The 13,151-nt window shown below is 44.4% G+C and overlaps 1 protein-coding gene across 1 annotated transcript in view; it reads right to left on the bottom strand.

Moving 5' to 3' along the window:
• HTR2C (5-hydroxytryptamine receptor 2C) overlaps nucleotides 1-12,158 on the bottom strand; it is a 64,198-nt gene extending 52,040 nt beyond the window's left edge. The window contains exon 1 of the mRNA XM_065411062.1: nucleotides 11,774-12,158. Coding sequence (XP_065267134.1) covers nucleotides 11,774-12,158 — 385 coding nt within the window. The remainder of the gene's footprint in view (nucleotides 1-11,773) is intronic.
• Nucleotides 12,159-13,151: the final 993 nt, after the last annotated feature.

Genomic DNA, 13,151 nt, shown 5'->3' with positions numbered 1-13,151 from the left:
TCTAGAGCTGTCTCCACAGCGCCTCTTCTTTCTAAGTGCAGAGCCAAATTCTTCCCTCAGAACATTTACCTCACGGGTAGCTCAGTGTGTGAGCTGAGAGCACTTTGGCTCTGAGTGCTGGTGGGGAGCTGGGACTGGTACAGCGTCACATTTGTTGCCTTGTAAATGCACCTTAATTTGCCCCAGTTACGCACGTGTGATTTTGGGGCTGGGGAGTGACTCACGGATGCTGAATGAGGCTTGCCCGTCTGACCACTCCTATTTATTATGTGCTCCTGTTTTCTAGAGCAGGAGTGGATGGGCTGCTGCTATTTTCCATTCTTCTCACCACTGGTCTCTTCCCAGCCTGTGCCCTGGAAGTATCGTGCCTTTTTCCTTGCGCTGCTCACCGTGGTTGTTTATTTAGGTCACACTGGAAGCTGTTACACCCTCTCACCCCAATTTTTGTTTTATCAACTGAGGTGGCATTTGAGCCTTGGGCAGTTGAATATTCACCTTGATTCTTATTATCACCTTCTTCTTCAGCTACTGGTGCTCCGTGCCCATGTTCACTCCTACTTTGCTTAGACCCTGCGAATTTAGTCTTTACTAGGGCTGTCTGAAATAGCCTCCGAATTAGCTATACCATTTTTGCATGTTCACCCAAAACAGTAAATATTTTTCATTCTAATCTGGATGTTTTCACACAGAAAAAAAATTAACCATACTTTCTGCAGGCATAAAATTGTCTCTTCACTACAAAAATCCATGTCTCCTGCGAAACTACCCATTTTTAAGGATTTCTGCAATGATTCATAACTACATGGTTTTCACTATCACAGGCAGTGTTCACTGACAAAAATGGAAACTGTTCCCCAAATCAAATTCACAGATGTTTATGACTGTATCAGGTAGTTCTGAATGTTTGTCTTCTACCTCCTGCATCATGTCATTGCCTTGTAAGGGCATCGCCTTAGCGGGATTAAATTTTACCTTTCTCGCGATGCCTCACCGGGCCCTGGTGAGGAGTAATTAGTAAATGACTGTGCAGCAGGATGAAAACACCAGGTGCTACATGTGATAAATATTCATATAAAAATTCCTCATACTTCCAGCACACCCAGTGACGCCTGTTGTGTCCCTCAGGATCCAGCCCTAGTGCTATTTTACTCCTATTTCCTCCTGACCCTATTTTTACTTGTTCTCACTCCAGAGCCATGATACCCAGCTGAGCCTGTAAACCCCACAACATTGCTCTCGTTGCTGTATAACTGTCTCTTTGACATCCAGGTTTTGATGTCTCTAAACTTCCATAGACCAAATGTCTACCAGCTGGAGTAAGCATAGCTTGCTGGCTTGCAGGCGGCAATTTCACTGTTCATTTTGTTGAGAATCATTCTCTTTGACCTGCACTTGACACTCATGGCTGAAACCTCCGGCTCATTTTATTGTATTTAATTGTATGTACACACCAAAGTGTTTCATACTGTTACTTTTTCCTACACCCTTCACACACACAATTCTGACCCACACGTTCAAGGCTGGCTAGCCACAGTTAATACTACGTATAATGGATAGAGTAATTACTGTAAATTATCAGTGAATTCACATGGTGTATAGCCCCTGCTGTTTAGGCAGCATGTTGTTCTGTGCTGCTGTTTCAGAAAATGTCAAGCGACCTCAAGGTCTGTGGTCCATGTTAGCACAGCTGGAAGATATTTGCATATGCAAAACATGGAGACATCTAGGTAAGGTATTCCAGCTGTAATGTATTGCTTCTTTATTTAATGTGTCCCATCACTTGCCTTTTGGGGCTGTTTCCCTGGGGTGAAAAGGGGATTATTGGGCTGCACCTACCTTCTCAGGCATTACATTAGTTCTTTAATGCCAAGTAACTCGGCTAGTCTTGCCCGACCCTGTCTACCAGCAGGGTTTCCATCCTGAGTAGCCAATGCCACAATAGAACAAGCGAGACAAGGTCAGGCAAAACTCGGTGGTTGAATGGGTTGCTTGATCCAAGAACTGTTTCTAATTTTTTCTTTCTGCATAGGGAACACACAGATAAATCTGCCACAAGTGCCAGGAGCATCTACATGTCACCATGTAAATAATGATAATAATTACAGCTCATCATCATCATCATCATCTGGTTGCTCCAGCAGTTGGTGCTAACACACACTGCCTCTAATACTAGTCCTCCTGGAAGCTGCATACAAGACGTCACGTTTATATTGTCTCCTAAAACCCAAGGAAGAGCTCTAAAATGTGGACTCCTGTAGTCACAGTACAGTGTGCTGGTCACTGCTCTCAGGCCACCTGCTAGTAACAATTGGTCCCCAGTTGGTTTGGATTTATCAGAGCCAAAGGTATCTTTCCTTTCTCTTGGCGTTTGTGACAACTTTCCCAGTTATTTATACTAGGAATAATTCCTGTGACAGTTGGCTTAATCCTAGGGACAAGAATGCATTCAGATACACAACACTTCTTTCTTTCTTGTAATTACCAGACACAATAGTCACCTAGCAATGTTATATTTTTCCCAAGCTAATGCTAGTCAATGAGGATCTCCATCAATTATCAAAAGCCACAATGCACTCAGAGCAGCTGATGCCCTCACAGTTTAGTTTGATATCTATTAGCTACAAGATCACAAATTTGTCCATCAAGACTAAACAAAGTGTTAATTTCTCATCTACTTTCCCCCCTCTACATATTTATTAATTAGCAAACTAATTTATTTAGTCCTTTAGGAATTACATGCCACAGCAGACATTCTAGGCTGTCAAAGAGAACTTGTCTATTAGTCCAAGACATGCAAGAAGGGCTAATAGATAAATATGTCAGAGCACTGACTAATTGGCAAAAGGTCAGGCTTGATGCATCCTGCCACCACTTCTTTTGTAATCCGTTTTTGATACTGACAACTTCATATTTTTTAGAAATAAAATCTATGCAAAAGCCTTTGGAGAGTGTCTATTCAATTTCCCAGATATGCCTGAAGTGAAATGTGCTTAATCTACTTTGTTAGATGAAAATTGAGGAAATGGACCTACTCTGCAAACTAAAATGTATCACTGGCTCTGAGAGAGTTGATGTGGAAATCCATAAGTAACTCTAATTTCTCATTTACCGAATATCTTATTTCAGGTGTTGTTTGGGGTCCCTTCCCGATTACGTACATCAAAAATCATTTTACAGATTTAGAACAGCTCTATTATCAGCTTTGAATGAACACCTGGCTGTATTTGCAACAGATGCAACAGATGTGTAAACTCTGCACAAGTAGAAAATGCACACTTCAGAGATTTACACATTACACTATTGAGGCTTGGCAATCATGTCTTAAAGCAGCATTATGCTCCTAAGGTAGAACTACCCTTCAGTCCATGGACACGACTCCAAGTTATCACCAGTAGAAGCACTGCACAAGTATTGAATGTGGTGTATTATTAGAACCACAGTTAGTATATTTCCCGGCTCCCTAGTACTAGGCTGTATGCTACCTTATGCCATGTAGAACGTAAAACCTACCCAAGTGTTTGTACGTTTATCCATTGAAATAAATCCTCAGGGCTGGGTTTCTTTTCAGGAAGTCGGGGTCATGCAGAAGAAGGACATTCTTTGGCCAAGGCTGGCAAAAGGGACAATTGGACAGACTAGCAGAGAACTACCGAGAAAATACATTCCAGCACCTTGTGCCTTTGCTTCCTTATGTTCTCACTTAACTGGCAAGTTAAAATAACACAGCTAAAATATAGTACAGAGAATGGACAGCTTGCATCTGTTGTGGGAAAGGAAGAGCTGTTTAAAGGGAAAACTGCCGTGACTAGGTATAGTATGCTAGATCTAAACAAATATATAGTAAATAAGACTGTCTAGATCTGTATGTATCTGCACTAGAGGGGATTGGATGAAGCCCATTGCACCCTTTCTCCATTGAACATTGGTATTTCTGGGACAATAGAGACTGCACCCCAACTACGCTTGTTTTCATTTTGCAAAACGAAAACCTGGCTGACAACCCAAGAACAGGGCTGCATGGCCCATCTTGGATCCTATACACTGCAGGCAAACTTTCTCCAAGCCTGCGCAACTGTTTCATTAGCTTCACAACTGGGTGAAATTCACCCCTTTGCAAGGGACCAACACAAAACGTATGCACCAAATAAGCCCTATGAAGCTTAGCATTGTGTGATAATGCACTCCACGTAAGTAGGGAGGTAGAGAGGAGAAATTTCATCCATGAATAATGCTGTATCACTCAATGAGAGTGATTTCCTCATACTTCCCAGCAGAAAGTCCCAGCTGATGCAGTCACTGAAAGGAATATATATCCATTATTATTAGGCATCATTTTCTTTATTTATATGGTGCCACCGTTATGTATGGCTCTTTACAGACAGACAAAAGACAAGCTTCCTGCTGCTATGTTAAAACAGCAAACATCACCCCGGACAGGAGCAGGAGCGGGGTAGGGGAGAACAGGGGTGTGGGGAGCATGCACTGGAAAGGCAGGAGACTTCAAAAACCCTTTCGCCCAGTGTGATAAGTGCTGGTTTTCAAAGGGTTGGCCAGCATAACAATTGTTTAATCACTCTTAAATTAATTGCCCTTCAGCCAAAGCTTCAGCCAGCTCAGTGGAAAGGTCTGTTGAATGGGCATGGAGGTCACAGAGCAAACAAGTGGTTAGGTTGCATTAAGAAAGGTCTCGTGAATTACCCACTTGATGAGTGAACGTCCTCACTTGGAATATTGTGCCCATTTTTGGTGACCCTATTTCAAAAAGGATATCACAGAAATGGCAACGCTCTGGAGAAGCGGAAATAAAATAAATCAGAAGCCTGGAAAGCTTGGGCTACGCACTTTAAAGAAGAGACATATGAGAGGAAATCTGACAGAGGCATATACAATAATGCCTGTTCTAGAAGAAATCAATAGGACATTGCAATTGACCCAGGAGGAACCACTCAATGAAATTAAAAGGCAACATATTTAAAACTGAGAACAGGAAATACATTTTACCCAATGCATAATTAGCCTGTAGCACTCGCCGCTACTAGATATTATTGAGGCCAAGAGTTCAGCAGGATTAAAAAAAATAGAGGATTAAGCATTTATAAAAGTAATAAATTGTAGCTACGCTAGCTGGGATGAAAATGGCATCAGCCGACCTCTGACTGCTGGGGTTAAGAAAAAACTCCCCGAACTCCAGGTTACAACATAATTGTTCATTGTGGCAGCGTAATACCTCCTCCCAAAGGCGCTGGTGGTACCTACTGTGGGAGAGAGCACACTGGCCTAGACGGGCCATTGGCCAGATCCACGCTGACAATTAAGGTGCAGAGTTACAGAATGTTTGGTACGGGTAAGACACAATCCATCAGTGCCAGGAAGTTGAAAGCAAAGGTTTCCAGGCCATCTTTAACTATCCAACCCCCTTTGGTGCTTACAGAAATGTATTTCAGGAGCTGAGCGCACTGTGAGATCTTACTGTATGAATGATACATATTCCCATTTCAAAGCCCAACAGCATGCGCTGAGGTCAGAGTGATGAACATCCTGTCTTCGGCAGTTTCCAGAAAATCTTTTCATGTTATTTTAACACTGAACATTTGTTTCAGATGCTTCAGACAGAATTGCCCAGATCTTCCCCCTTCCCTCCTCCCCCACAGCCTTTCCAAGTCTGCAAAGGTTTGCTATCAAGCTCAAGTTTCCATCCACCTTTCGTAATGACTCAGAAAAGAAAAGGAGAGGAAGAAGAAGAGGGGTGCAGTGATAATAAAACGGAACAGAAGGAAATGGAGCAGTACAAAGTGAGAGCCAATGTTACAGAGCTGGAGTTTGCTGGCAAGTTTTTCAGGAAGGAAATGCTCACCTCCTATCCTTGACTTTAAAGGTTATATACCTGACTTTAATGTCCTCATGTCAAATAACAACAACTCAAATTAAGGAAGTTTGTTCCATTTCACTGCACCTGGAGATACAATTTTCAGCCTTCATTTTTCTAAATTAGTTAAGTTGCACTCGCAAGCAGCTGCATGTGCTAGACATGCTCTAGGAATTAATTTGGGGAAGTTCTCCAGCCAGTGCCACGCAGGAGGTCAGACTAGATGATCACAAGGCTTCCTTCTAGCCTTGGAATCTATGAATCTGATGCACAAGTGCTGCAAAAAAAATGGGTGTTATCTGGCTTGTTAATGCCAAGTAGATGTTTTCTGCCTCTCTGAATCATATGCCTTTACAATTAAAGGCTGTTATATAAATGGAATTTGAATGATCACACATTGAGATAGCAACTTCTCAGTTACAGAAAACAGATTGAGGGCCAAATGCATTTCTAGTGCAACTCCACAGAAATCACTGGAGAGACCCCAGGGACAAATTGCTCCTGACTGAAGAGGAACATACTTGCCAAGACATACCCTGAGAAAAGATCACCAGTGGGTTTATCTAATCAGGCATCTTATTACCTTTCGGTAGTTGCTGATGCTCTCTTTTTATAATGCCCTGTAGGGGAGCTGTGCTACATTCGGTTACAAAACGACGTTCCCCCAGCTCACAGGGTGCAGAGGCCCCATTTGAACACAGCAAGAGGGGAGTTTCCTCCTGTAGTAAGGATACAGATTGAGACAAAAGTCCCAACCAGGCATTCTGAGGAAAGCTGGGGTCTCCATGAAAGCAGTTTCCTGATGGCTGGAGGCAGAAGAACCTCTGCGGGAGGCTTTTAGAGGGTGGGTTTGGTTTTTTCTGTTTGCTCTCACAGTCTACACCATGCAGTATACGGTATCCTTAAGAATAAAGTCTCCGGGGGAAAATCTTGTTGGATAAAAAAAGAAAGAAAAAAAAAGAAACCTTTTGTTGAGGTTGATCTTCCCCCCAAACCTACCTAATCCCTGCCTCCAAGACCTCAGGAATACTAAAGTGAAAATTGTGAAACACGGAGCGTGTGAGGCTGAGGTTTGTGCCAGGGGCTGGATGCGCTTATGGGTGCAGTATGGCACACTGGGACCGCGATGGAGCAAACTGCTATCTTCTTCTCCAGAACAAGCTTTCATTTGATTACAAAGGGTAAGTCTCCAATTGTTATGGTTGCAAAGAAAACCTCAGAAATGTGCATCAAGCATACCTGAGGCAGAGACATCTAGCTGAGTCTGCAGAGAGCTCGGCGCAGTCACTCTGAGACGTGCAAACTGCCCTGTTCACCTCAGTGAGGGGTGAACTCAGACGCCCAGACGCAATGATTTAAACGTTAACAATAGTGTTAACTCTTTCATTCCTCGTGTGAGACAGGAGGGGGAGGGTCACTGTGAACAAGGGCTCGTTTCGGTACCACACGTGGGTGGCATTTGGGAGATGGCAGCAGTTATGGTTTTTATCCTGGGCCAAGAAGGAGCGGAGCCGAAGGAGCCTGTCAGAGCCCATGGGAACGTTCAAGTAACAACAAGGGCAGCCAAGCCCAGGGAGCCCAGTGGAGTTCCACAAGCTCGCACAGGCACAGTTTGAACAACCTACCCTAAGCAGCGTCTTGTTTTGGTGACACGTGTGGATGGGGCTTGTTTGGTGGGCGGAGCTTGGGCGAGCATCCCTTCCGTGCTGCCTCCCTGACCCCTACTTTGTGCGCAAGACAAGCGAGATGCTTTCTGTAGATCGCAGCCAGATTCTAAGCACTGATGGCTGCATAACTGGAAACAGGTCGTCTGAGGTAAGCCAAGTTCTAGGCTGCAGTTACAATCTCATGCTCCTCGGTGGCTGTGTCAAGATCAGACTCTAAACTCCAGTGCACCACTTTACCCAGCACACACCAGAGGCGTCCATCTCACCCGTCTTCTGCACCAAGCACCTTGTTTGCCTTCTGAGTCACAGATTCCACGTCTCTGTTTTTCACTGCTGTATTTCTATGGTCTTGGAGGATGAAATTAGGCAGGTTTGGTCCTGAGAGCGCCTTTTAGCTCTGGGAAATATCTGAGATTCTGGGTAAACAAAGGTGGGGTCTGTGCCAAAGACCATGGCTCCAAAAATGCTACCGATGAGAGAAAAAAGTTGTCTCTAGGCATCTCAGACTAAATGCCCAAGCTATGGGCGAAAGAGGAAAATACTTTTTAAATTCTAAACCTGAATGGATCTGTGGTTCAATAAAAGCTTTAGTCAGTGGGGCCAGACGGTTGTATTGTGCTCAGAGTTTTGCATTAAACAATCTTTTCAAGTCGCTTCCATCCCCTGTCCCCTCGACAATGGATCATTTATTATAAGCACCGTGGTAGTGCCCCAGTCAGGATCAGGGTGTAATGCTCCTGCTTCTGCACATACCATTTGACAGTACATGCAGGGAGGTCGGTCGGTGCTGGCATTGTGCTTTTCTGCTCTCACACTCCCACTGTGTTGAAACCTGAGGGCTAAGATTCATTGTAGTCTCCCCCAGATTACACCAGCCTTCTGACGCTTGGCCATGCCCATGAGCAGCACAGCATTATGAGCAATCTCCTTCCTCCTCCCGGCGAGGGGACACAAGCAGAAGGGGACTCGTGTGTGTGTAGATCGATGCTTCCTTTGCTTTGCCCTGATCCCTTCCTCCCTACTGCTGCTAGCAGGGGTTTCCTTCAGGCCTTCCCTCCACCTCCACGGCTGCTGTCCCAGCCTGCCTATTTGTGTGGTTTGAATTACAAGTGGGATGAGGAGAGGAGGGGGAAATGATTTTGTCAGGAGACTCCGATCAAGAAGATCCGCAGGTTCCTCCAATGTGCCTGACCCAGCCCTGTTACCTGAACATGCTCACCTAGTGCACTGCGCTACAGTAACTCCTGGGTAAAGCTTGCGTGGTGGGCCTCTGCTCTATGGCGAGACACGGCAGCACAGGGCGCCTGCCAGGCAGATCCAGCACTAAAGGAAAGGGAACTGGTAAAAGCCTCTAAAATGCAGCGTGCACGAACTGGATGTTTTCTATTTAAGTGAGTTCAAGTAATTGCTCTCTTGGCCTAACAGAAAATCTATTTCCATGTGTTTTGAAAACTGCCAAAGATATTTCATTAGGAAGTTCACTTCCGTACATTTACTTTCTGTTAAGCCACAGGGGTGGGCGACTCCGAATTTATGCAAGCACAAGGTCAGTGCAATCATGCAGTGTTTATGTGCTCCCGTTTCAAGCTACAGGAAATATGGAACATCACAGTATTATTTCTTACACCCTCAAGAGAAGTTTGCATGAAGTCAAATTAGATGTACTCTCCTTGTTGTAATTTCAGAGACAGTTCCATTTTTGGCCAGGCGAGTCTGAGCATTACAGGAAGTGTAAATAGCAACTGAAAACTAAACTCAGGAATTACTGAAAATAAAATACAGGTGCTGTGCAACTATCACAAAAGTCTAATTTGAGGCTAGACAGACAACTGTAAATAAAAGGCTTTATGCATAAGATTTTGAACAGCTAGAAAGTCAAGCCATGAAATCCGTACACAAATGATACAGTGATTTAATTCACTGCTGACAGGACACTTATGCCTTAGAAACCTGTGCACTTGGTCAGTGCATTTAGAAATTAAAACACTATCTCACGCAGTGGTTCAGTCAAATGAAGAAGTCACATAAATATCCCTATTTTTAACTTTACAGGCCAGTAAACCAACCACTAATCAAACTCTTAAGTTAAGTAACCAGCAAACGTATCTGCATTGTTTGTTTCTGAGAACTATTACTACTACGGCATTTTAAAAAGAAAATCAGAAAAAAGAGCCCTGAGAAATGACTGCACACGTCTTTCCTTGCTGCAAAGAGGTAAATGCGAACCCCTTGGAACACTTGAGGAATTCTGAGTCTCAGTACCAAGCCTCCGAAAAACAGAGCCAAACTTCCAGTCACACCCAGAAAAGGACATAGGTGGATATTACCCCTACAGGATGCTAACAGTGGTTATGCTTAGGGCTAGTCTACACTAGAAGCGCTACAGAGGCTAAAACCACCTCCACAAGAGGTGCTAGCTAAATCGGCGGGAGAGCTGTCCACACCAGTGCTTAGGTCAGTGTAACGTACATGGTTTATTCACACCCGGAGCGACATAACTTTATACCAACGTAAGTGACAGAGGGTACAAGCCCTCAGAAAGCCAATATTTTACCATAGTGCAGAATAATTTCCTCACCCACCCACCCACACTACAGTAGTCAAGTCAACAGTACAATGATAATACTTAGCAGTTACATAGCGCTGCTCACCCATAGATCTCAAAGCACTTGAAAACGGAGGGTGTCATTCCCTTTGCTTTACTGATAGGAAACTGGGGCACAGAACGGTGGAACAGCTTGCTCAAAGGCACATAGAGAGGCAGGGCACAGCTGGGAGTAGAAGCCGGGCATCAAAGCGCCTCGTCCAGCGCCCCATCCGACAGATCACCCTGCCTCCTGGGAACAGATCAGTTTGGGCGAGTGCTCCCACCTCATGGAAGCAGATGTAGTGACGTGAACGCAAGACTGTCTTGGGAAGGGAATGATGTGGCCAAGGCTACATAAAGAATTGCACCGAAAATGCCCCAAGCAGCCCATTGGAGAGCTGGTCTCAGCAAGTTCCTGGCAAATCCTTCTTGGTGGGGTGTATATTGAAATAACGCTGTACCCCACTACAGTTTGTTCTGCCTGTAGTATTCCAGGGTTCGTCGTGAGTTCACTATGGGGGTGGCACATTTTTATCCTACGTTTAAGGGTGTTTTTAGAGGAGTTACTGGTTCTGACTGCAGCGGTCAGGGCACTCAGAAGGGAGGCAGATTGATAACAGGGATCCCAAAGGAGAAGCATGGCTAGGGATGTTCACGAACTGACTACAGACCAATGCTGTACTCCATCACGAAATGGCAGAAGCTCCCACCTCGAAATGTTTTGGACAGTGTCGGTGCATGTTTTACAGTCCTTGGGAGGAAGTTCAGTAGGTTAGGAGGAGCCTCAGCTGGGGAGAAGTGGCAATGGGGTATCAGATCCCGAGTAGGATGCAATGGAATGGTCACACTGACCCTGTCACACACTGGAGAAGGGACGGGAGACAGCCCAGCCATTATCGTGAGATGTCATTCCAGAACCCCATTGCTGCGCCCGAGTACAGAACTATTATTTGGTGTATGACAGCCAGAAATCATTTATCTGATGTTTTTGTGGCACATAAAGCTGCAGATTTTTAACATCCAGAGGGCCAAATCTATTGCCTTACTCACGTGAGGATGTGGCCCAATGTGTGTTTTGTTACAGTCAGTTCTTGGAAAGCAGCTACACTTCTTCCTGCCCTGGGTCCCAATCCTGTGGGATGCAGAGTGCCTTCAAGCCCTATTGAAATCAATGCACGTTCAAGGCACTCAGCCCTTCTTAAGATCTGACTCTGATTTAGAGCCCCTTTTGTCTTGCCATGAGACAAGTGAGCTGGAGCTGTTGGCGAGGCACTGCTGTTATTTTCTAGCTACTTCTCTCTATTCTGGGTTTTACCAAAATGATTTACGGCATATCCTCTGAGAAGGAAAAATATTCTCCATCCATGCAGTTCCTTATAGCTGGCCTCGGTAAAAGAGATCATCTCTTAAAGGTTTTGGGAGATCGCTCCTATCCTGACAGCCTGGGGCCAAATACAGTTTCCAAAGGAGCACCCATTCCCCCAATAAAACAAGAGAGAGAACATTAAAGCCCATTATTTACTCTACATTTATACTCCTCTGGTTATTCATGCACTGGGTACAAACTGTGCGCAGCAATTCACTGCAGCCACTGATACCGATCTGCTGTCAACTATGTTCAGTTGAACGGGGGAGAAAATGGAAGTCACTTACCGTATAGAATTGTAATGAGGGAAACGGGCATGACTAGGATCCCCACCAACATATCTGCCACCGCCAAGGACATTAGGAAGTAGTTTGTGGCATTCTGTAGCTTTTTCTCCAAGGAGACAGCCATAATTACAAGGATGTTCCCACCAATAGTCAGCAGAATGATAACCAAAATCAGGAGGGCTGGCCAGTTCTTCTCCCTCATGGACATACGAGAGACTTCTCCCCACTCAGAGGCATTAAGAGGGTCGGACGTGGGCAAACTCTGATTCAGAGTCAAATTGTTGCTTAAGGGCCAAGCCATCAGACCACCATGCAAACTAAAATCTAGCGTCACAGACACCGTTGTTAAGCTGACGAATATCCCAGTACCATTGACAGTGTTCATTCTCTGGAGCTGATTTTCCTCTTTAATTGTTCCTCAACGTTAATTTCTTTTTCAAATGGAGGGTCCAAGGCAGCAGCCGAATTTCACAAAACCAGCGCCAGAAAATTGTTTGATCTTCCATAATGGACTAACCCTTACAGAAGTTAGAGTGGAGCTCTTCTGGTTTTCCTCTGAGATGATGTTAGATGACCACTGATTGGCAACCCAGAGGGACAGGAGATTTCATAAAGTTCAACTCATTTTCATGTCCAGCATTCTGCAAAGAAAAGAGAAAGGCACCTTCTTTTTCACTGAAATCACAGTACACGCAAAATGCTCTACATCCCCATGCAAATGACATTCTCCTCCTCTCTCCTCCTGCTGGTTAGAATGTTCTCCAGACTGCAAGTAATTTATCTTATGGGGACAGACCATGCCTATAATTATGTAGGGGGAAAATCACATCAGTGTGTTCTGGCTGGTTAAAAGCTGATTATCGCTAATTAAATGTTTTGTGAAACCAGCAAAAGCAAGTCTGAAGAGCGAGACATGTTTCAGTTGATAGCCACTTCACAGATCTTCAGTCTCATATACAGTAGCAATTGTACGACGCTAGAAACTCCAACAAATGCTAATAGCACAGCGAAAGCGCAATATAAACTATAATCTTCAATGGAAGTATTTGCACGGAGCTTGTACGCTCAGAGATGAAGCACAGGTGTCATTTAAAACACTAGGACCAAAATGATTAATCCTGCCATAATAAAGGAGACTATGCTTTGTGTTTGTTTTGACAAATGCATGGTAAATCAAACCGGACATATATTCTTATCTGACACCATTGCTGCCAATCTTTCCAAATAAACAAACAATTAAAAACCGGGGGAGGAAAGACAAACCTTTGCTAAACTAGACCAGTATTTTTACATTTGTCTTCATCCCTCCGAGTGTCTCTATGTGCAGGAGGCAAGCACACCATGAATTCAGTGGCCCAAATCCTGTTCGCCTTACCGA

The sequence above is a fragment of the Emys orbicularis genome, chromosome 9 (assembly GCF_028017835.1).
Source record: "Emys orbicularis isolate rEmyOrb1 chromosome 9, rEmyOrb1.hap1, whole genome shotgun sequence".
NCBI lineage: Eukaryota > Metazoa > Chordata > Testudines > Emydidae > Emys > Emys orbicularis.
Note: the sequence above shows the minus strand (reverse complement) of the source record. Positions and strands in the feature narration are given on the sequence as shown.